The sequence below is a fragment of the Chenopodium album genome, chromosome 2, assembly GCF_948465745.1.
Source record: "Chenopodium album chromosome 2, dcCheAlbu1.1, whole genome shotgun sequence".
Taxonomy (NCBI): domain Eukaryota; kingdom Viridiplantae; phylum Streptophyta; class Magnoliopsida; order Caryophyllales; family Amaranthaceae; genus Chenopodium; species Chenopodium album.
The window spans coordinates 84,769,120-84,794,036 of record NC_137835.1 but is presented as its reverse complement, the minus strand read 5'-3'; the positions used below and the strand labels follow the sequence as shown (position 1 = coordinate 84,794,036).

At 35.2% G+C, this 24,917-nt stretch overlaps 1 protein-coding gene across 1 annotated transcript; it reads left to right on the top strand.

Annotated features, from left to right (window-relative positions):
- Positions 1-66: 66 nt before the first annotated feature.
- On the top strand, positions 67-23,384 carry LOC145604691 (putative E3 ubiquitin-protein ligase XBAT35). The gene is made up of 9 exons (XM_081660607.1): positions 67-408; positions 526-640; positions 1,546-1,626; positions 1,756-1,844; positions 1,960-2,060; positions 2,198-2,285; positions 21,173-21,275; positions 21,452-21,537; positions 22,546-23,384. Exons 1-9 carry the CDS (start codon positions 307-309, stop codon positions 23,185-23,187), a joined length of 1,407 nt encoding a protein of 468 aa, XP_081516733.1. The 5' UTR covers positions 67-306; the 3' UTR covers positions 23,188-23,384.
- Positions 23,385-24,917: the final 1,533 nt, after the last annotated feature.

Genomic DNA, 24,917 nt, shown 5'->3' with positions numbered 1-24,917 from the left:
AAAAAAAAAAAAAAAAAAAAGTAATACGTAACAAATAAAGAAATCAACCTTTGTTTCAAAAAAAAAAAAAAAAAAAAAAAGAAATCAACCTCGGAATATAAAAAATCCCAGAATTTCCAAACTTTTTCAACCAAATCAAACCAAACGACCCCGCGCAGATAATTGTCTGAGTCCACACTCATCCCCATTTCCCAGTCTTCCTCAATTCCTTCATCGTTAAGATTGAGGGCACTTGGAAAAAAGCTGAATTCTTGGATATATTTTTCTGGGTATTTCATCAAATTTATTAATCAAAAGTATTGTAAAATGGGTCAAAAAATCTCTAAAGATGAACTGGTTTATCAGCAAGTGATTGAGGGCAATATTGATACCATTAATGCTCTTTGCTCTGAAGGAGCTCGACTCGAGGTATCTCTCTTCATCAATCTTATACTCTTAATTTTCTGGGTTGTAATTTTGATTTTTGGTAAATTCAATATAATTCTTTATGATATGATAATTATTTTCTGGGTTTGATTTATATAGTGGATTGATAAAGAAGGGAAAACTCCATTAATTGTGGCTTGTATGGATCCTAGACTCTATATTGTGGCCAAGACTTTGATTGAATTGGGTGCAAATGTTAATGCTTATCGCCCTGGTATGTTTTTTAATCAAACCCTTTATTTGTTTACTATTATAAATTGCTTTAGCTTTGCTAGAATCAGTTTATGGATGCAAAGATAGCTAAATAGGGCGGGATTTGATCTCGGGTCTTGTGTGCCACCCTCGATACTTTAACCAACTAAGCTACTTGCCATTTTATAATACTGTTGTTTGCTCAACTTTGAAAATGGTACTCATGAGGGGGTTCCAAATTTGATTATGTACTGGTTAATCTATTCCAAAGTTTCTAGAAGGTAATCACAGAAATTGTTACTTGATTTGGCTGAAGCACGGTAGGTTGTTTGTTGACCAATATACATAGATGTTTGGGAGTGGTTTGCTTGTTGACCAATAATGTACATAGATGTTTGGGAGTGGTTTGCTTATGACCCTTAATATACTAGATGTTGGGAGTGGTTTGATGTAACACGACCCCCTAGCTTCTCCTTCATAATCCGATGGTAACAACAAGGGGATCTATGGAAGCATGTGATTGGTTTGGGAGTAAATTGATATATGAAGATTGAGCAAAGATATATAGAATTATGCTTCCTTTGATTGTTAGTAATGATATTAATCCACACAGTTCTGGCCTTCTGGGCTGTGTATACAAGTACCCTTTGAATTATGTATTCATAGAAGTACATTTCCTATAAGGTTTTGAGGTCAAAGTTGATCCAGTACATTAACATACGTAACACATTTTTGGAATAAAATTCTAATATAGCACTCTATTCTAATTTTTTTTTTAAAAATTGCTATATAGCAAGGACCATAGTGGTTACATCTTATATTATACATACTGAGTAGAAGCATCGGAGTGCTCACTTATAAATTTAGAATTTATTGCCAGAAATTCTATCTCTTTATTGATCTTAATCATTTCCATTTGCATGTTAGGGGTTCATGCGGGTACACCTTTGCATCATGCTGCGAAGAGAGGCCTGGACCACACTGTTAAGTTGCTTCTCTTGCATGGAGGTGAATTTCATAACAGTCACTGATTGTTCTAGATTATCCATCTGAGATAGTCATTATTTGAGACTTAAATTGAGTAAAGAATTTGGATTGTCAGACTTGTATGATAGGCTCTGTTGAATAAACTTGCAGCAAACCCTTTTGCAAGAAATGATGATTGTCTAACACCGTTAGATGTAGCAAGAACAAAGGGTTACTGCAATGTTGTCCGTGCAATTGAGGTTCTTACTTTTTGCTTGATCTTCATGAAGTATACATTCAGAATTTGAAGATATACATCTAAATTTGGTTTTTGTTTTATGCCCTATTTCTCCTTGGAACTTTTCTCCCCTTCAGGCACATATATGCTATTTCTCTGGTGATATGCGTGAGATTCTGGTGGTGCCAGGCATCCTAGGTTCTTTGGTGCCTCATCGATTAGCGAGAAAAAGCTCAAGGTAATGCCTCTGTCATTGTTTGCACTTTGCATGTTTCATTCAGCTGTTGTCTCTATCTAATTTGTTGAAGGGAAGCGGGAGTTGAACATATTCTTCAAAGTTCTATAGTTCTCTTAACTTTTTGCTTTCTTTTCCAGGAAGTGTTGGGTGGTGGTTGTTCCGTGCAGTCTCCCCAATGCAAGAGGGCCTCTAAAATTGGAGCTCGTTGTGTATTCTAGTGCGCAGGTATGTAATTTTATGACCAAGGCTTTGTTCTCTTCACCTTATACTCATTAGTCATTACTTATACTTTTTCTTGATAATATTAAATAAAATCAGACTGGATTAAAAAATTTCAGACCAAATCAGATCTTCTTAATTCCTTTTGCTTATTGACATGTATCTTTAATTTTGTATTTATAAAAATTATGAAAACTATATATTTGAAAAATAGATGTTGAGACGAATCTAACGAGATCCTACTAGGTAATGTTTCTTCTTATACATTAACTTCCAATTAAGGTCATAGTTTAGTCAAATCAGTACAATCAGATCAGAATAATGCATACCAGACCAAACCAGACCACACTTAAGAAAATACAGACGAGAACACTATATTTTACGTGAAGAGAACAAACCCTAAGTGACTAAGTGTGACCTGAATTATTGTTTGAAAATAGAGCTGTCAATTCGGGTAAACGAGTCGGGTTTGGGTAGGGTAAGAGTGGGTCGGGTCAATTCAGATTAATTTCATAACCTATGCCGGTCGGGTTTGGGTTTGGGTTGGGTCATGCTTGAGTCTGGTCACATCGGGTCATACTTCAAAGGTAAATTGGATGGTTCCACTCATCAAATTGGACTCCCGGAGGATATGAGGGACCATGGTAAACAATTCGGCAATTTTTATTTTCGGGCGAAAAATAGTCAAAAAATTTCAAAATTGAAGGCTAATATCCACGTTTTTTTGGGAATTTTTGGTGTTTTCGAGGCCCGGTTTCGAAAATTCTTGAAATTCTAGAGAATATATCTCGTGGTCATATAATGACGTTTGGAACCAAATGTTGTCATAAATGTTCGTGGTAGGCTTGAATTAATGAAATTAGTGTAATTTGTAAACCAGTAAATTAGTCATTTAAAGGCAAATTGGATGGTTCCACTCACCCAATTGCACTCCCGAAGGGTATTAGGGACCATGGTAAACATTTCGGAAATTTTTATTTCTGGTTGAAAAAAGTCAAATAAAATTGAAAGCTAATATCCACTATTTTTGAGAAATTTTGGAGCTTTCGGGGCCCGGTTTCGAAAAGTCTTGAAATTTTAGTAGATATATCTCGGGGTCATATAATGCCGTTTGGAACCATATATGATCATTTTATGTTGTCATAAATGTTCGTGGTAGGATTGAGTTAATGAAATTGGTCCAAGGTGAAAACTGGTAAATTGTTCGTTTAAAGGCAAATTGGATGTTTCCACTCACCCAATTGGACTCCCAGAGGATATTAAGGACCATGGTAAACATTTCGTCATTTTTTATATCCGGGCGAAAAAAAGTCAAAAAATTCCAAAATTGAAAGCTAATATCCACGCTTTTTGAGAAATTTTGGAGGTTTCGGCACCCGGTGTCGAAAAGTCTTTTCTAGGGAATACATCTCGGGGGTCATATAATGCTGTTTGGAACCATATATGCTCATTATTTGTTGTCATAAATGTTCGTGGTAGGCTTGAATTAATGAAATCGGTGCAAGTTGTAAACCGGTAAATTGGTCATTTAAAGGCAAATTTGATGGTTCTACCCATCGAATTAGACTCTTGGAACGTATTGGGGACCATGGTGAACATTTCGACAATTTTTATATTCAGGCGAACAAAAATAAAAAAAATTCCAAAATTGAAGGCTAATATCCACGCTTTTTGATAATTTTTGGTGTCTTTAGGGTCTGGTTTTGAAAATTCTTAAAATTATAGGGAATACATCTCGGGGTCATATAATGTCGTTTGGAACCATATATGATTATTATTTGTTGTCATAAATGTTCATGGTTCCCTTGAATTAATGAAATCGATGTAAGTCTTTAACCGATAAATTGGTCGTTTAAAGGCAAATTGGATGGTTCACCCACCTAATTGGACTCCTGAAGGGTATTAGGGACCATGGTAAACATTTCGGAAATTTTTATATCCAGGCGAAAAATAGTAAAAAAATTCCAAAATTGAAGGCTAATATCCACGCTTTTTGAGAATTTTTAGAGTATTCGAGGCCCGGTTTCGAAAATTCTTGAAATTCAAGGGAATACATCTCGGAATAATATAATGTCGTTTAGAACCATGTATGATCATTATTTGTTGTCATAAATGTTTGTGGTATGCTTGAATTAATGAAATCAGTGTAAGTTGTAAACCGGTAAATTGGTGGTTTAAAGGCAAATTAGATGGTTCCACCCATCAAATTGGACTCCCGGAGAGTATGAGGGACCATGGTAAACAATTCGGCAATTTTTATTTTCGGCAAAAAATAGTCAAAAAATTTCCAAAATTGAAGGCTAATTTCCACGCTTTTTGGGAATTTTTGGTGTCTTCGAGGCCCGGTTTCGAAAATTCTTGAAATTCTAGAAAATACATCTCGGGGTCATATAATGTCTTTTGGAACCATAAGTAATCATTATTTGTTGTCATAAATGTTTGTGGTATGCTTGAATTAATGAAATCAGTTTAATTTGTAATCCGGTAAATTGGTCGTTTAATGGCAAATTAGATGGTTCCACCCACCCAATTGGTCTCCCGGAAGATATTAGGGACCATGGTAAACATTTCGGCAACTTTTGTTTTCGGTCGAAAAAAATCAAAATTTTCCAAAATTGAAGGCTAATATCCACTATTTTTGAGAAATTTTGGAGCTTTAGGGACCCGGTCTCCAAAACTCTTGAAATTTTAGGGGATATATCTCGGGGTCATATAATGTCGTTTGGAACCATATATGATCATTGTTTGTTGTTATAAATGTTCGTGGTAGGATTGAATTAATGAAATTGGTCCAAATTCTAAACTGGTAAATTGTTCGTTTAAAGGCAAATTTGATGGTTTCACCCACCCAATTGGACTCCTAGAGGGTATTAGGAACCATGGTAAACATTTCGGCAATTTTTATATCCGGGTGAAAAATAGTCAAAAAAATTCCAAAATTGAAGGCTAATATCCACTATTTTTGAGAATTTTTAGAGTCTTCGAGGCACGGCTTTGAAAATTCTTGAAATTCTAGGGAATACATCTCGGGGTCATATACTGTCGTTTGGAACCATATATAATCATTGTTTATTGTCATAAATGTTCGTGGTAGGCTTGAATTAATGAAATCAGTGTAAGTAGTAAATCGGTAAATTGGTCGTTTAAAGGCAAATTGGATGTTTCCACCCATCAAATTGGACTCCCGGAGGATATGAGGGACCATGGTAAATAATTCGGCAATTTTTATTTTAGAAAAAAAATAATCAAAAAATTTCAAAATTAAAGGCTAATATCCACGTTTTTTGGGAATTTTTGGTGTTTTCGAGGCCCAGTTTCGAAAATTCTTGAAATTGTAGAGAATACATTTCGGGGTCATATAATGTCGTTTGGAACCATAAGTGATCGTTATTTGTTGTCATAAATGCTTGTGGTATGCTTGAATTAATAAAATCAGTGTAATTTGTAATCCGGTAAATTGGTCGTTTAAAGGAAAATTAGATGGTTCCACCCACCCAATTAGTCTCCCGGAGGATATTAGGGATCATGGTAAACATTTCGGCAATTTTTGTTTCCGGCCGAAAAAAGTCATAAATTTCCAAAATTGAATGCTAATATCCACTATTTTCTAGAAAATTTGGAGCTTTCTGGGCCCGGTCTCGAAAAGTTTTGAAATTTTAGGGGATATATCTCGGGGTCATATAATGCCGTTTGGAACCATATATGATCATTATTTGTTGTTATAAATGTTCTTGGTAGGATTGAGTTAATGAAATTGGTCCAAGGTGTCAATTGGTAAATTGTTCGTTTAAAGGCAAATTGGATGGTTCCACCCACCCAATTGGACTCCTAGAGGGTATTAGGAACCATGGTAAACATTTCGGCAATTTTTATATCCGGGCGAAAAATAGTCAAAAAATTCCAAAATTAAAGACTAATATCCACGCTTTTAGAGAATTTTTGGAGTCTTCGAGGCCCGATTTTTAAAATTCTTGAAATTCTAGGGAGTACATCTCGGTGTCATATAATGTCGTTTGGAACCATATATAATCATTATTTGTTGTCATAAATGTTCGTGGTAAGTTTGAATTAATGAAATTAGTGTAAATTGTAAACCGGTAAATCGGTCGTTTAAAGGCAAATTGGATGGTTCCACCCACCTAATTGGACTCCCGGTGGGTATTAAACAAATCAGAAGTTTTTATATCCGGGCGAAAAAAAGTCAAAAAATTCCAAAATTAAAGAGTAATATCCACTATTTTTGAGAAATTTTGGAGCTTTCGGGGCCCGTTCTCGAAAAGTCTTGAAATTCTAGGGGATATATGTAGGGGTCATATAATGCGTTTGGAACTATATATAGTCATTATTTGTTGTTATAAATGTTCGTGGTAGGTTTGAGTTAATGAAATTGGTGCAAGTTGTAAACGGCAAATTGGTCGTTTAAAAACAAATTGGATGTTTCCACCCACTCAATTGGACTCCCTCAGGGTATTAGGGACCATGGTAAACATTTCGGCATTTTTTATATCCGGGCAAAAAAAAGTCAAAAAATTCCAAAATTGAAGGCTAATATCCACGCTTTTTATGAAATTTTGGAGGTTTCAGGACCCGGTGTCGAAAAGTCTTGAATTTCTATAGAATACATCTCGGGGTCATATAATACTGTTTGGAACCATATATGCTCATTATTTGTTGTCATAAATGTTCGTGGTAGGCTTGAATTAATGAAATCGATGCAAGTTGTAAACCGGTAAATTGGTCGTTTAAAGACAAATTTGATGGCTTCACCCATCGAATTGGACTCTCGGAACATATTAGGGACCATGGTAAATTCAGGCGAACAAAAATAAAAAAATTCCAAAATTGAAGGCTAATATCCACGTTTTTTGAGAATTTTTGGTGTCCGGTTTTGAAAATTCTTGAAATTCTAGGGAATACATCTCGGGGTCATATGATGTCGTTTGGAACCATATATAATCATTATTTGTTGTTATAAATGTTCGTGGTAGGTTTGAATTAATGAAATTAGTGTAAGTTGTAAACCGATAAATTGGTCGTTTAAAGGCAAATTGGATGGTTCACCCACCCAATTGGACTCTCGGAGGGTATTAGAGACCATGGTAAACTTTTCGGCAATTTTTATATCTGGGCGAAAAATAGTCAAAAAATTTCAAAATTGAAGACTAATATCCACGGTTTTTTAGAATTTTTAGAGTATTAGAGGTTCGGTTTCGAAAATTCTTGAAATTCTAGGGAATACATCTCGGAGTCATATAATGGTCGTTTGGAACCATATATGATCATTATTAGTTGTCATAAATGTTTGTGGTAGTTTTGAATTAATGAAATCAGTGTAAGTTGTAAATCGGTAAATTGGTCTTTTAAAGGCAAATTGGATGGTTCCACTCATCAAATTGGACTTCTGGTGGGTATGAGGGACCATGGTAAACAATTCGGCAAATTTTATTTTCGGGCGAAAAATAATAAAAAAATTTCAAAATTGAAGGTTAATATCCACGCTTTTTGGGAATTTTAGGTGGTTTCGAGGCCTAGTTTCGAAAATTCTTTAAATTCTAGACAAAAGATCTCGGGGTTATATAATGTCGTTTGGAACCATATATGATCATTATTTCTTGTCATAAATGATTGTGGTATGCTTTAATTAATGAAATCAGTGTAATTTGTATTCCTGTAAATTGGTTGTTTAAAGGCAAATTTGATGGTTCCACCACCCAATTGGACTTTCGAAGGGTATTAGAGATCATGGTAAACATTTCGTAATTTTAATTTCCGGTTGAAAAAAGTCCAAAAAATTCCAAAATTGAAGGCTAAAATCCACTATTTTTGAGAAATTTTGGAGTTTTCGGACCCTGTCTTGAAATTTTAGGAGATATATATCTCAGGGTCATATAATGCCGTTTGGAACCATATATGATCATTATTTGTTGTTATAAATGTTCTTGGTAGGATTGAGTTAATGAAATTGGTCCAAGGTGTAAACTGGTAAATTGTTCGTTTAAAGACAAATTGGATGGTTCCACCCACCCAATTGGACTCCCAGAGGGTAATAGGGACCATGATAAACATTTCGGCATTTTTTTATACCCGGCGAAAAAAGTCAAAAAATTTCATAATTGAAGGCTAATATTCACGTTTTTTGAGAAATTTTGGAGTTTTTAAGGCCCGGTTTCGAAAATTCTTGAAATTCTAGGGAATACATCTCGGGGTTATATAATGTCGTTTGGAACCATATATGATCATTATTTGTTGTCATAAATGTTTGTGGTTGCCTTGAATTAATGAAATCAGTGTAAGTCTTAAACCGGTAAATTGGTCGTTTAAAGGCAAATTGGATTGTTCCAACCACCCAATTGGACTCCCGGAGGATATTTGGGACCATGGTAAACATTTTGGCAATTTTTATATCCGGGCGAAAAATAGTCAAAAAATTCCAAAATTGAAAGCTAATATGCACGTTTTTTGAGAATTTTTGGAGTCTTGGATGCCTGGTTTCGAAAATTCTTGAAATTCTAGGGAATACATCTCGAGGTCATATAATGTCGTATAAAACCATATATGATGATTATTTGTTGTCATATATGTTCGTGGTAGGCTTGAATTAATGAAATCAGTGTAAGTTGTAAACCGGTAAATTGGTCGTTTAAAGGCAAATTGGATGGTTCCACCCATCAAATTGGACTCCCGGAGGATACGAGGGACCATGGTAAACAATTTGATAATTTTTATTTCCGAGCAAAAAATAGTCAAAAAATTTCAAACTTTAAGGCTAATATCCACGCTTTTTAGGAATTTTTGGTGTATTCGAAGCCCGGTTTTGAATATTCTTGAAATTCTAGAGAATACATCTCGGAGTCATATAGTGTCATTTGGAACCATATATGATCATTATTTGTTATCATAAATGTTCGTGGTATGCTTGAATTAATGAAATCAGTGTAAATTGTAAATCGGTAAATTGGTCGTTTAAAGGCAAATTAGATGGTTCCACCAATCAAATTGGACTTTCGGAGGGTATTAGGGACCATGGTAAACAATTTGGCAATTTTTATTTTCGGGCAAAAAATAGTCAAAAAATTTCAAAATTTTGAGGCTAATATCCACGTTTTTTGGGAATTTTTGGTGTCTTCGAAGCCCGGTTTCGAAAATTCTTGAAATTATAGGGAATACATCTCGGGGTCATATAATGTCGTTTGAAACCATATATGATCATTATTTGTTGTCATAAATGTTCGTGGTAGGCTTGAATTAATGAAATCAGTGTAAGTTGTAAACCGGTAAATTGGTCGTTTAAAGGCAAATTGGATGGTTCCACCCATCAAATTGGACTCCCGGAGGGTATGAGGGACCATGGTTAAATATTCGGCAATTTTTATTTTCGGCAAAAAATAGTTTAAAATTTTCAAAATTGAAGGCTAATATCCACGCTTTTTGGGAATTTTAGGTGTCTTCGAGGCCCGGTTTCGAAAATTCTTGAAATTCAAGAGAATACATCTCGAGGTCGTATAATGTCGTTTGGAACCATAAGTGATCATTATTGGTTGTCATAAATGTTTGTGCTATGCTTGAATTAATGAAATCAGTGTAATTTGTAACCCGGTAAATTGATCGTTTAAAGGCAAATTAGATTGTTCCAGCCACCCAATTGGTCTCCCGGAGGGTATTAGGGACCATGGTAAACATTTTGGCAATTTTTGTTTCCAGTCGAAAAAAGTTAAAAATTTCCAAAATTGAAGGCTAATATCCACTATTTTTGAGAAATTTTGGAGCTTTCGGGGCCCGGTCTCCAAAAGTCTTGAAATTTTAGGGGATATATCTCGGGGTCATATAATGTCGTTTGGAACCATATATGATCATTATTTGTTATTATAAATGTTCGTGGTAGGATTGAGTTAAAGAAATTGGTCCAAGGTGTAAACTAGTAAATTGTTTGTTTAAAGGCAAATTGGATGTTTTCACCCACCTATTTGGACTCCCAGACGCTATTAGGGACCATGGTAAACATTTCGGCAATTTTTATATTCGGGCGAAAAAAGTAAAAAAATTCCAAAATTGAAGGCTTATATCCACGTTTTTTGATAAATTTTAGAGGTTTCGGGACTCGGTATCGAAAAGTCTTGAATTTCAATGGAATACATCTCGGAGTCATATTATGCCGTTTGGAACCATATATGCTCATTATTTTTTCGTGGTTGGCTTGAGTTAATGAAATCGGTGCAAGTTGTAAACCGGTAAATTGGTCGTTTAAAGGCAAATTAGATGGTTCCACCCACCCAATTGGACTCTCGGTGGATATTAGGGACCATGGTAAATGAGCGCGGGGAAATTAGGTCGTTGACTAACCTCCTCACGGCCAAACAAAATTTATTATAATCCTAAACTAACCCCTAAACAAGTCTAGTGGTAAGTTCGGAGTCGAACCACAAGGAACGGTACTGTTAGATTGTTCTCGATTTAATGCTTAAGCTACGCCGAAGTCGGTTTATGGATAGTGGACACTACAACTACACTAACACACATATAAAGAACAAATATTATAAATTCTACTAGGGGTAAAGATCAACTTTGAACAATTAACAAGTTAATGAGAATCTATTTGAAAATCAATCATGCATAGAAAGAATTAAAATGGGAATTAATTACATTCAAGAGCAATCTCTCAAATTCCTAGCCTAGATCCCTCATTGATTAGGTGCATAGAAGAAATTTACCCAATATTCAATCAAATATAACAATTCTAATTCACAATCTCTTGTTAAACTAGAGCTAATATGCAATTAAGTTTGCTATCATGGGAGATCAATCCAATCTAAAACAAACAACATGCCATCATCAATTTAATCAATTTAATCATACAATTATCATCAAATTTATCTCAAATAACTCAATTAACCATTACAAAGCTTCACTCAAACACCTAGTAGAAGGAAACCTACTCAAACATGATTAACAAAGCAATTAAAGAAAGCATAAAGAGAAAAGAGAGTAAGAATGCTCATTGATATAAGATGGAGATCTTCAAATCATCAAATTTCTCCTTTGATTATCCAAAATCCATGGAAACCATTGTGTTTCTCACTTTCTCTCTCTTAAATTTGAGAGTTTCTCTCTCAAAAACCTAAAACTAATCTAAAAACTACTGAAGAAATGAATTCCCCCCTCTAAAATGAGCAAAAAATCTATTTACACCCCTTGCTAAATTGCCTAGGAAGCTCCGCAAAAAGTCGAGCAGCGCGCAGAGGAGCGGGTGCTCCAATTTCGTGCACGGGCGCTCCTAGCTGCAGAAAAATATGGCAGAATCGTTCCACAAAGTTTGGAGCGGGCGCTCCTCATAGGCTGCGCGCCCGCTCCTATCGGACTCGGCAAACCGCTCAGCTTCAAATGAGCATATCTCCCACGTTTTACAACGGAATTGGGCATATGACCTGTCGTTGGAAAGCTCTCGAGATAAACTTTCATCTCCAATTGGAATCGCCCAAAAATGTTTTGTAGATCAAAAGATATAGGCGTTTGAAGTTCGATCATTGCAAATCAAGTGCACATTTCTTCATTACTTGTTCTTTTATGTTTTATATTTCTTCAATCTTGAGCAATGAACTTATCCAAGTGTTCCTAAACATAAGAATAAACCAATAAAGTTTAATCTAATGCCATAAGCAACCAAAATATGCAAGAAAAGCCAAAATTGAGCAATAACGACATTTCACACGCAATCATGACAAATGTAGTAAAACGTTATTAAAACCAAGTAAAAAGATATGAAAAACTAACTAGAAAACTCTTAAAAATAGCAACATAAATGACACTTATCAGTAAACAAATCGACAATTTTTATTTTCGGTCGAAAAAAGTCAAAAAATTCTAAAATTGAAGGCTAATATCCACTATTTTTGAAAAATTTAGGAGCTTTTGTGGCCCGGTCTCGAAAAGTCTTGAAATTTTAGGGGATATATCTCGGGGTCATGTAATGCCGTTTAGAACCATATATGATCATTATTTGTTGTTATAAATGTTCGTGGTAGGATTGAGTTAATGAAATTGGTCCAAGGTGTAAACTGGTAAATTGTTCGTTTAAAGGCAAATTGGATGGTTCCACCCACCCAATTGGACTCCCAGAGGATATTAGGGACCATGGTAAACATTTCGGCATTTTTTTATATCCGGGCAAAAAAAGTCAAAAAATATCAAAATTGAAGGCTAATATCCACGCTTTTAGGGAATTTTTGTTGTCTACGAAACTCGATTTCGAAAATTCTTGAAATTCTAGGGAATACATCTCGGGGTCATATAATGTCGATTGAAACCATATATGATCATTATTTGTTGTCATAAATGTTCGTGTTAAGCTTGAATTAATGAAATCAGTGTAAGTTGTAAACCGGTAAATTGGTCGTTTAAAGACAAATTGAATGGTTCTACCCATCAAATTGGACTCCCGGATGGTATGAGGGACAATGGTAAATAATTCGGTAATTTTTATTTTCAGCAAAAAATAGTAAAAAAATTTCAAAATTGAAGGCTAATATCCACACTTTTTGGGAATTTTAGGAGTTTTTGAGGCCCGGTTTTGAAAATTCTTGAAATTCTAGGGAATACATCTCGGGATCATATAATGTTGTTTGGAACTATTAATAATCATTGTTTATTGTCATAAATGTTCGTGGTAGACTTAAATTAATGAAATCAGTGTAAGTAGTAAACCGGTAAATTGGTCATTTAAAAGCAAATTGAATGGTTCCACCTATCAAATTGGACTCCCGGAGGATATGAGGGACCATGGTAAACAATTCAACAATTTTTATTTTCGGAAATAAAATAGTAAAAAAATTTCAAAATTAAAGGCTAATATCCACGCTTTTTGGGAATTTTTGGTGTCTTCGAAACCCGGTTTTGAAAATTCTTTAAATTCTAGGGAATACATCTCGGGGTCATATAATGCCGTTTGGAACCATATATGCTCATCATTTGTTGTAATAAATGTTCGTGGTAGGTCTGAATTAATAAAATCGGTGTAAGTTGTAAATTGGTAAATAGGTCGTCTAAAGGCAAATTGTATGGTTCCACCCATCAAATTGGACTCCCGGAGGATATGACGGACCATGGTAAACACTTCGACAATTTTTTTTTTCGGCAAAAAATAGTCAAAAAATTTCAAAATTGAAGGCTAGTATCCACGCTTTTTGGGAATTTTTTGTGTATTCGAAGCCCGATTTCGAAAATTCTTGAAATTCTAGGGAGTACATCTCGGGGTCATATAAAGTGGTTTGGAACCATATATGATATTATTTGTTGTCATAAATGTTCGTGGTAGGCTTGAATTAATGAAATCAGTGTAAGTCGTAAACGGGTAAATTCGTCGTTTAAGGGCAAATTGGATGGTTCCACCCATCAAATTGGACTCCCGGAGGGTAAGAGAACCATGGTAAACAATTCGGATATTTTTATTTTCAGCAAAAAATAGTCAAAAAATTTTAAAATTGAAGGCATCCTCGCTTTTTGGGAATTTTTGGTTCCTTCGAGTCCCGATTTTGAAAATTCTTGAGTTTATAGAGGATACATCTCGTGATCATATAATGTCGTTTGGAACCATAAGTGATCATTATTTGTTGTCATAATTGTTTGTGGTATGCTTGAATTAATGAAATCAGTGTAATTTGTAATCCGGTAAATTGGTCGTTTAAAGGCAAATTAGATGGTTCCACCCACCCAATTTGTCACCCTGAGGGTATTAGGGACCATGGTTAACATTTCGGCAATTTTTGTTTCCGGTCGAAAATGTCAAAATTTTCCAAAATTGAAGGCTAATATCCAATATTTTTTAGAAACTTTGGAGCTTTCGGGGCCCGGTCTCGAAAAGTCTTGAAATTTTAAAGGATATATCTCGTGGTCATATAATGCCGTTTGGAACCATATATGATCATTATTTGTTGTTATAAATGTTCGTGGTAGGATTGAGTTAATGAAATTGGTCCAAGGTATTAACTGGTAAATTGTTCGTTTAAAGGCAAATTGGATGGTTCCACCCACCCAATTGGATCCCTAGAGGGTATTAGGGTCCATGGTAAACATTTCGGCATTTCTTATATCCGGGCGAATAAAAGTCAAAAAATTCCAAAATTGAAGGCTAATATCCACGCTTTTTAAGAAATTTTGTAGGTTTTGGGATTTGGTGTCGAATAGTCTTGAAAATCTATGGAATACATCTCAGGGTCATATAATGCTGTTTGGAACCATATATGTTCATTATTTGTTGTCATAAATGTTCGTCGTAGGCTTGAATTAATGAAATCGGTGCAAGTTGTAAAAAGGTAAATTGGTCGTTTAAAGACAAATTTGATGGTTCCACCCACCGAATTGGACTCGCGGAACGTATTAAGGACCATGGTAAACATTTCGGCAATTTTTATGTTCGGGCGAACAAAAATAAAAAAATTCCAAAATTGAAAGCTAATATCCACGCTTTTTGAGAATTTTTGGAATCTTGAGGGTTCGGTTTCGAAAATTCTTGAAATACTAGGGAATACAACTCGGGGTCATATAATGTTGTTTGGAACCATATATGATCATTATTTGTTGTCATAAATGTTCGTGGTAGGCTTGAATTAATGAAATCAGTGTAAGTTGTAAACCGGTAAATTGGTCGTTTAAATGCAAATTAGATGGTTCCACCCAACCAATTGGACTCCCGGATGGTATAAGGGACAATGGTAAACAATTCGGCAATTTTTTTTTTCGGGCGAAAAATAGTAAAAAATTTTCAAAATTAAAGGCTACTATCCACGCTTTTTGGGAATTTTTAGAGCCTTTGAGGCACGGTTTCGAAAATTCTTTAAATTCTAGAGAATATATCTCGGGGTCATATATTGTTGTTTGGAACCATATATGATCATTATTTGTTGTCATAAATGTTCGTGTTAGGCTTGAATTAATGATATCAGTGTAATTTGTAAACCGGAAAATTGGTCATTTTAAAGGCCAATTGGATGGTTCTACCCATCCAATTGCACTCCCGAAGAGTATTAGGGACCATGGTAAACATTTTGGCAATTTATATTTCGGGTCGAAAAAAGTCAAAAAAATTCCAAAATTGAAGGCTAATATCCACGCTTTTTGATAATTTTGGAAGTTTCGGGACCCTGTGTCGAAAAGTCTTGAATTTCTATTGAATACATCTCGGGGTCCATTTATGCCGTTTGGAACCATATATGATCGTTATTTGTTGTCATAAATGTTCGTGGTAGACTTGGATTAATGAAATCGGTGCAAGTTGTAAACCGGTAAATTGGTCGTTTAAAGGCAAATTAGATGGTTCCACCCACCGAATTGGACTCCCAGAGCGTATTAGGGTACGTGGTAAACATTTCGGCAATTTTTATATTCGGGCGAACAAAAATAAAAAAATTCCAAAATTGAAGGCTAATATCCACGCTTTTTGAGAATTTTTGGAGTCTTTAGGGTCCGGTTATGAAAATTCTTGAAATTATAGGGAATAAATCTTGGGGTCAAAAAATGTCGTTTGGAATCATATATGATTATTATTTGTTGTCATAAATGTTCATGGTTGCCTTGAATTAATGAAATCGGTGTAAGTCTTTAACTGATAAATTGGTCGTTTAAAGGCAAATTGGATGGTTAACCCACCCAATTGGACTCCCGGAGGGTATTTGGGACCATGATAAACATTTCGGCAATTTTTATATTCAGGCGAAAAATAGTCAAAAAAATTCCAAATTTGAAGGCTAATATCCACGCTTTTTGAGAATTTTTGGAGTCTTCGAGTTCCGGTTTCGAAAATTCTTGAAATTATATGGAATACATCTTGGGGTCATATAAAGTCGTTTCGAACCATATATGATCAATATTTATTGTCATAAATGTTCGTGGTAGGCTTGAATTAATGAAATCAGTGTAAGTTGTAAACCGGTAAATTGTTTGTTTAAAGGCAAATTGGATGGTTCCACCCACCCAATTGGACTCCCAGAGGGTATTAGGGACCAATGTAAACATTTCGACAATTTTTATTTCCAGTCGAGAAAAGTCTAAAAAATCCAAAATTGAAGGCTAATATCCACTATTTTTGAGGAATTTTTGAGCTTTCGGGTCCCGGTCTCGAAAATTCTAGAAATTTTAAGGCATATATCTCGGGGTCATATAATGTCGTTTGAAACCATATATGATAATTATTTGTTGTTATAAATGTTCGTGGTAGGATTGAGTTAATGAAATTGGTCCAAGGTGTAAACTGGTAAATTGTTCGTTTAAAGGCAAATTGGATGGTTCCACCCACCCGATTGGACTCCTAGAGGGTATTAGGATCCATGGTAAACATTTCGGCAATTTTTATATCCGGGCGAAAAATAGTCAAAAAATTCCAAAATTGAAGGCTAATATCCATGCTTTTTGAGAATTTTTGGAGTCTTCGAGGCCTGGTTTCGAAAATTCTTTAAATTCTAGGGAATTAATCTCGGGGTCATATAATGTCGTTTGGAACCATATATGATCATTATTTGTTGTCATTAATGTTCGTGGTAGGCTTGAAAGAATGAAATTAGCGTAAGTTGTAAACCGGTAAATTGGTCGTTTAAAGGCAAATTGGATGGTTCCACCCATCCAATTGGACTCCCAGTGGGTATTATGGACCATGGTAAACAAATCGGCAATTTTTATCTCCGGGCGAAAAAAAGTCAAAAAATTCTAAAATTGAAGACTAATATCCACTATTTTTGAAAAAATTTGGAGCTTTCGGTATGGGTCTCGAAAAGTCTTGAAATTCTAGGGGATATATCTAGGGGTTATATAATGCCGTTTTGAACTATATATGGTCATTATTTGTTGTTATAAATGTTCGTGGTAGACTTGAGTTAATGAAATTGGTGCAAGTTGTAGACCGGCAAATTGGTCGTTTAAAAGCAAATTGGATGGTTCCACCCAACAAATTGAACTCCTGGCGGGTATTTGGGACCGTGGTTAACATTAGGCAATTTTTTTTTTCGGGTGAAAAAATTAAAAAAATTCCAAAATTGAAATCCATCCTTTTAAAGAAATTTTGGATGTTTCAAGGCCCAGTGTCGAAAAGTTTATATAATTTTGGGGATACATCTTGGGGTCATATAATGTCGTTTGGAACCGTGTATGATCAATATATGTTGTCATAAATTTTCGTAGGAGGCTTGAGTAAATTAAATTGGTGCATGTTGTAAACCGGTAAATTGGTCGTTTAGAGGCAAATAGGATGGTTCCACCCAACTGTTTTTTCCCCCACAGGGTATTAGGGACCATGGTAGACATTTCGGCAATTTTTATTTCCGGGCGAAAAAAAGTAAAAAAATTCCAAAATTGAAGGCTAATATATCCATGGTTTTTGAGAAATTTTGAAGGTTTCGTGTTGAAATGTAATATAATTTTAGGCAATACATCTCGGGGTCATATAATGGCGCTTGGAACCATAAATAATCATTATATTTTGTCATATATGTTCGTGGTAGGCTTAAGTTATTGAAATCGGTGCAAGTTGTAAATTGGTAAATTTTCCGTTTAAAGGCAAATTGGTTGGTTTCACCAACCCAATTGGACTCACGGAGGGTATTAGGGATCATGGTAAACATTTTCACAATTTTTATTACCGGGCGAAAAAAAGTCAATAAATTCCAAATTGAAATCCATTTTTTTTTTCAGAAATTTCGGATGTTTCGAGGCTCGGGGTCGAAAAGTTTTAAGATTTAAGGGGATACATCTCGGGGTAATATAATGTCGTTTGGAACCATATATGATCTTTATATGTTGTCATAAATGTTCTTAGTAGGCTTAAGTTTATTTAATCGGTGCAAGTTGTTAATCGGTAAATTGGCCGTATAAAGGCAAATATGATGGTTCCACCCACTCAATTGGACTCCCGGAGTGTATTAGGGACCATGGTAAACATTTCGGCAATTTTTATTTCTGGGCCAAAAAAAAGTCAAAAATTTCCAAAATTGAAGGCTAATATCCAGTCTTTTTGAGAAATTTTAGAGGTTTCAGGGCCTCGTGTCGAAAAGTTTATAAAATTTAGGGGGATAAATCTCGGGGTTATATAATGTCGTTTGGAACCATATATGATCTTTATATGTTGTCATATATGTTCTTAGTAGGCTTAAGTTAATTTAATCGGTGCAAGTTGTAAATCGGTAAATTGGCCGTATAAAGGCGAATATGATGGTTCCACCCACCCAATTGGACTCCCGGAGTGTATTAGGGACCATGGTAAACATTTCGGCAATTTTTATTTCTGGGCCATAAAAGTCACAATTTTCCAAAATTAAAGGCTAATATCCACTTTTTTTGAGAAATTTTAGAGGTTTCAGGCCTGGGTGTCGAAAAGTTTTTAAATTTTAGGGGATAAATCTCTGGGTCATATAATGTTGTTTGGAACCATATATGATCATTAATTCATTATATGTTTTCATAAATGTTCTTAGTAGGCTTGAGTTAATTTAATCGGTGCAAGTTGTAAACTAGTTAATTGGCCATATAAAGGCAAATAGGATGGTTCCACCCACCTAATTGGACTCCCGGAGTGTATTTGGGACCATGAGTGTATTAGGAACAATGGTAAACATTTCGGCAATTTCAAAAAATTCCAAAATTGAAGGCTAATACACGCTTTTTGAGAAATTTTGTAGGTTTCGGAACCAGGTGTCGAAATTTTTTTAGATTTTAGGGGATACATATCGGGGTCATATAATACTGTTTGGAACTATATATGATCATTATATGTTATCATAAATGTTCGTAGAAGGCTTGAGTTAATTTATTCGGTGCAAGTTGTAAACCAGTAAATTGGTCGTATAAAGGCAAATAGGATGGTTCCACCCACCCAATTGGACTCCCGGAGTGTATTAGGGACCATGGTAAACATTTCGGCAATTTTTATTTCCTGGCCGAAGAAAAGTAAGAAAAATTCCAAAATTAAAGGCTAATATATCCACGCTTTTTGAGAAATTTTAGAGGTTTCGGGGCCCGGTGTCGAAAAGCCTTTAGATTTTAGGGGATACATCTCGGGGTCATATAATGTCGTTTGGATCCATATATGATCATTATATGTTGTCATAAATGTTCGTGGTAAGTTTGAGTTGATGAAATCGGTGCAAGTTGTAAATTTGTAAATTGGTCGTTTAAAGGCAAATTGGATGGTTCCACCCACTCAATTGGACTCATGGAGGGATTAGGGACCATGGTAAACATTTCGGAAATGTTTATTTTCGGGTGAAAAAAGTCAAAAAAAATTCTAAAATTGAAGGCTAATATCCACGCTTTAAGAAATTTTGGAGGTTTCTGGTAGAAATGTCAATTTGGGTAAACGGGTCGGGTTTGGGTGGGTAAGAGTGGGTCAGGTAAACTCGGGTCGGGTCAATTCGGATTAATTTCATAACCTATGCGGGTCGGGTTTGGGTTTGGTCATTCTTGAGTCGGGGAACGTCGGGTCATACTTCTTATCGGGTATGGGTCGGGTTTAGGTCAGGTCAATAGGTCGGGTTTAATTCGGGTTAAAACGGATTAGGGTAATTCTCGGGTTCGAATCGGGTTTGGTTCAGGTCAATAATTTGCGGGTTAGAATCAGGTCGGGTAATTCTCTTGTTTGGGTCGGATTCAGTTCAAGTCAATAATTTGCAGGTTATAATCAGGTCGGGTCATTTTCAAGTCGGGTCATTCTCAGGTTCAAGTCGGGTTCGGTTCAAGTTAATAATTTACCGGTTATAATCAGGTTGCGTCATTTCCAAGTCGGGTCATTCTCGGAGTCAAATTGGATTATGTTCAAGTCAATAATTGCTAGTTATAATCAGGTCGGGTCATATCCAAGTCAGGTCATATTCGGGTTCAACTAACTATAAATAGATAATTATCATTTTTATCAAGCTAATTATTTCTTTTGACTATAATATATATGGCAATATACTAGGGAACTATAGTTTATAATTTAGGAAGATAATTATCTTCTTTGACCATACAACAAATATATACTATATTTAATTCTTAAATTTGAGGATGATGCTCCTTTCTTTTACTGCCTGGACCGACTTGGTCTCCCTAGACAAAATGCTTTGTTGAACAATAATAAGGTGGTCTAAATTGCATTTAAGGTGATTTCAAATCGGGTCAGGAACAATTTGGGTTGAATTTAGGTCGGGTCAATAACAAGTCGTGTTGATTTCGAGTCTGATTAGTAACAGATCGGGTTGAATTTTTGGGTCGGGTTAGTAATAGGTCTTGTAAAATTCGGGTCGGGTCAATAACAAGTCGGGTTGAATTTGGGTCAGGTCAATAACAAGTTGGGTTGATTTCGGGTCGGGTTTGTAACAGGTTGGGTTAAATTCAGGTCGGGTTAGGAACGGGTCGGGTTGAATTCAAGTCAGGTTAGTAACAAGTCGGGTTAAATTCGGGTTTTGGCGGGTTAAAACGGGTTTGGGTCAATTTCAGTTCAAGTCGGGTTCGGTTCAGGTCAATAATTTACGGGTTACATTCGGGTCGGGTCATCTCCAGGTCAGTTCATGTTCGGGTTTGGGTTTCACATACTCGGGTCTAGGGTTGGTTTTAGGTCGGGTTTGGGTCACCATTTTTTCGTGTTCAGATGGGTCGGTTAATAATCGGGTTTGATTCGGTATTTCGGGTCGAGTCAACTTTTGACAGCTCTATTTGAAACTATAGGTTTTGCTTCTAGGATAATCATATTCAATTTTGTCCATCTGTAGGAACTCAAGCCCTCAATGACTGTGATTTGAATTTTGCTCTTTAAACAATTTGTGTGTGTGTGTGTGTGTGTGTGTGTACTGTTGCTATACATGTACATTTTTTTGTATATCATTCATCTTGTAACCTTATAAATGACCTATTATATCATCTAAAAAAGGTTTAATGAACAGGATCCCCAGCCTCGTACTGTCATTCCTCTTTGGAAGTCTAACATTGTGGAACCAAAGTTTCACGAGTCAGATCCCTCCTTGACAATCTTCAATGATTCAACTGGTTAGCTCATCACTATTAATTAACTCACTTCTTTTTGGCATGCCTGCTCTATGTTTGCCTGTGAATCTGTGATAGCTGTATGTGGATTAATAATCTGATGAAGTTATTGAATTGTAACCCCTGTCCACTTTTTTGCTGGGTCTCTCTTACATAATTTCTCTTCCTGTGTTTTTCAGGGTCCCGTTATAAATTTTTATCTGCCATTGAGGGAGACAAGCAGCAACTTGGTCAGTTACACAGTGCTTGCAAAGGTTTACTTAAGGTATGTACTAAGTAATCTAGTATTTATTTGGGATCAATTTATGCCTTGTGACTTTTGTGCTCTGGCATACCCAAAGTTTTCTGCTTGGTGACTTAATGACTTTTTGTTATGATATTGTTTGGATAACTTATTATCTTCTTGCAAAATTTGTATTGAAGATTAATTTGCTCAAATTTTTAGATTGGCTTTGGAGATTTTTCATTTAACTTTTTCCCACTGCTTATATACTGAAACCAACGTGTACCAACTAAAAAAGAGATGAAAAGTTTGGCTTGTAATGATGGATGGAGCTGAATTTTATTCTTATCCCTTTGTTTCCATGGAGCTGAATTCTATTCTTATCCCTTTCATTCTCCTAAACCCTTACACTGAACTTTGAAACCACAAACCAAGCTTTCTCTGTGTATAATTACCTCTTGCCACATCTCATCCCTTGGATTGGGGTATCTCTGGAGCGGCATCAGAAAATGGACCTGCATGTTCTGAATCCTATGACTACCAAACTTAATGCCTTTGAATCTTAGGGTGGTTGGCCTATCATCTAGATTGTACTGCCATGGCCTCTGAATCTCTGATGGTCTCATTGAGCTTACATCAAATTGTTGTAACTCTGAGATGATGTAGCCTATAGCTTGGGTGCTCAGAGTTTCTCCTTGGTTGAAGTTTTAGAGCATGCGGCCCGCAATTCAAATTCATAAGATAAAGACCCAATGGCTGAAATCTATAGATCAGAGTCATCAGAACTCCAGGCTGCTCATGACTTGCCCAGCTGAGCAGTAGCTTACAGATCCAGAACCCATCCAAGAAAACAAACCTATGTATCTCAAATATCCAACATCGGTCGTTGTAGGACAGAATCTATGCTATAACCAGCTTTGAAGCACCCTTTGGAGTAGTACCAAAACCTATCTTCTAAATTGCACTGCATGTTTTTCTTTATTTCTCTTCAGTAGATTTTCTGCATCCTTGATTCTTGGGTTCTGACCACCTCCGAAATTGGCTATCTAGGTTATGCCTTCCCCTCAGCTGTTCAGTGCCGGAAGCTCTTCACAACCCGAAGTTAACACAATCAATCAGCCGGAACTTTCAGCGGGCTCGAACTCTCAATCAAGTTCTGCTACAAATGGTTGGAGTGACCTTGATAGCAATGTTACTCATAGTGAGTGCGGCCAATCTAGTGTCCCACCTCCCACAAAGGCAAGCTGCAATGGATGGGCCGATGAACCCACAGCACAAGAATTAAATGGATGGGGCGATGAACCTGCAGCACAAGAATTAAATGGATGGGCTGATGCTGATTCAGGTCCAACCATGCCCCCAGTCAATCATACAACTGTCACCTCAGCACCTATCCCTTCAGCTCCATCAGCTCCTCCCTTACCCATGGAAGGTGTAGTTGATGGGCCTATTCATTATCCAACAATCGATATGGACCCTGTTGAGTTGTCTGTTACCAGTAGCGAAGCTAATGGTAAAACAGAAGAGCCTTGTTGTGTGATATGTTGGGAAGCCCCAGTTGAGGGGGCTTGCATTCCTTGTGGTCATATGGCTGGTTGTATGTCTTGCTTGTCAGAAATCAAATCCAAGAAAGGGCTTTGTCCGGTTTGCCGAACAAAGATTGACCAGGTTATCAGGCTATATGCTGTTTGAAAGGGGCCAAATTGTGCAATTTGTATCTTATACTTGTTATGCTAGTCTGTCTATATTGTATACTCAGAAATCAGAATGTTTACAAACAGAGAGTGTTATAGATGTACTGTAGATATATACCAAGTCATATACTTTGGAAAATTTGTTAATTACTACCTTTTATATAATCAATTTTGCCATCACTTACCATCTTTCCAGTTCCATTTTTTATTTTTATTTTTTCTGAAAATTATTATCTCAGAAACCATTTACATATATTGATGTAGGATAGTAGGATTTTTAGTTTAATATACGTGATTGCATTAATAAAACCCCTAATTGTCCATATCATAAAATTTGAAACCTTTGCTTGTCAAATCAAGGCTTGATCTCAACCTGTACAACCTAATTTCAATATTAAATGGAAAATTAATAATTTTTTCAGAATCTATTTTTTTTTTTTTTTAATTTTTTCAGAATCTAATTTAATATATATATATATATATATATCTATAACATTAAATATTAATTTCAATTAAACTTATTGATTAACTTATTATAAGATATGTTTGTGTTTACTAATCGTCCATTTTAACGTAACTTACTATTTTTCTAACCGAAAAAGGTTCCACTTTTTTCACTAAATCTTCTCTTTCCTTATACTTCGTATATTGATTTTGTTACTATAGTACACATAATTTGGAAAGAAAAAAAAAATCAGATAGAATATATGAATTAATTGTCACACTATTATTATGAAGTATTATTATCTGATAAAAAGGTTTTATGTTATTTTTTTATTATAGTGATATACTAATATAGTGTGTAAAAGTAGGACGTTTGCAAACTTGGAAATTAGTACATCAAGAAACCAAGCAAGTTCATACCTAAACTTCTAGATATTATAATTTTTGTTGACATTTTAAATTTTAGTGTACCCTTGACCTTGAAATTATGAACTTTCCTACACATTACATAGTGACATAAACCTCAATACCTCATACGAAAAATACTAAAATTATCTTCCGTAAATCATCATCAAATTCATCCGTTTAATTTTACTATTGGGATAATGGGCATACTCCCTTTGTTTTGTAGGTATTATACTTTTTTACTGCGGTCTTTATTTTAAGTGTAACACTTTATTTTAGCTAACAACTACAATACTTTTTAATATTGTGATATATATCTCCTCTCAAAGTCCTCCTTCATACCAAAACCTTTTTTTTTTTTTAATATTATTTTTTTTCTCATGTATCCTTTACTTTTCAATAAATTATTACCCCCATTATAAATATAGTTAAATATAAATTTCGATGAGAGAAAATTTATATAATTATATTGTCATACACCTTATGATGGAACATATCGAAACTTCATAGAATTTTAAACCACAAAGAATGTTCTATGCAAGTGCACAAGTCCAAATTTTCAACATATACATTAGAAAATGAAGTATATAAAAACTTTCATTTTCAAAGACATATATTTTTTTTCCTATCCAAAATCTTTTGTTAATTTTCATAAATAAATAAAATTAAGCTTGAATTGTCAACCTTTTGACTAAAAAACCCGCTTGTTTCTCAACTCTAATATTTTTCTGACTCTTTCTTATTCAATACAATCACTCTGTCTTTACCTACTAATTTTTCTCTGCTTTCATACCTTAACTCTGTTACTTCTCCTACATTATTAATATTCTTACACCCCAATTTTTAAAGGGTTTTTCTTTTTATTTGTTCCCCTTTTTT

Excerpts from the sequence above, each read along its gene's own strand:
- LOC145604691 (XM_081660607.1), top strand. The coding sequence starts at position 307 with ATGGGTCAAAAAATCTCTAAAGATGAACTGGTTTATCAGCAAGTGATT. Across the intron at positions 409-525 it reads CTGAAGGAGCTCGACTCGAG|TGGATTGATAAAGAAGGGAA; the intron begins GTATCTCTCTTC and ends TGATTTATATAG. Across the intron at positions 1,845-1,959 it reads ATGTTGTCCGTGCAATTGAG|GCACATATATGCTATTTCTC; the intron begins GTTCTTACTTTT and ends TCTCCCCTTCAG.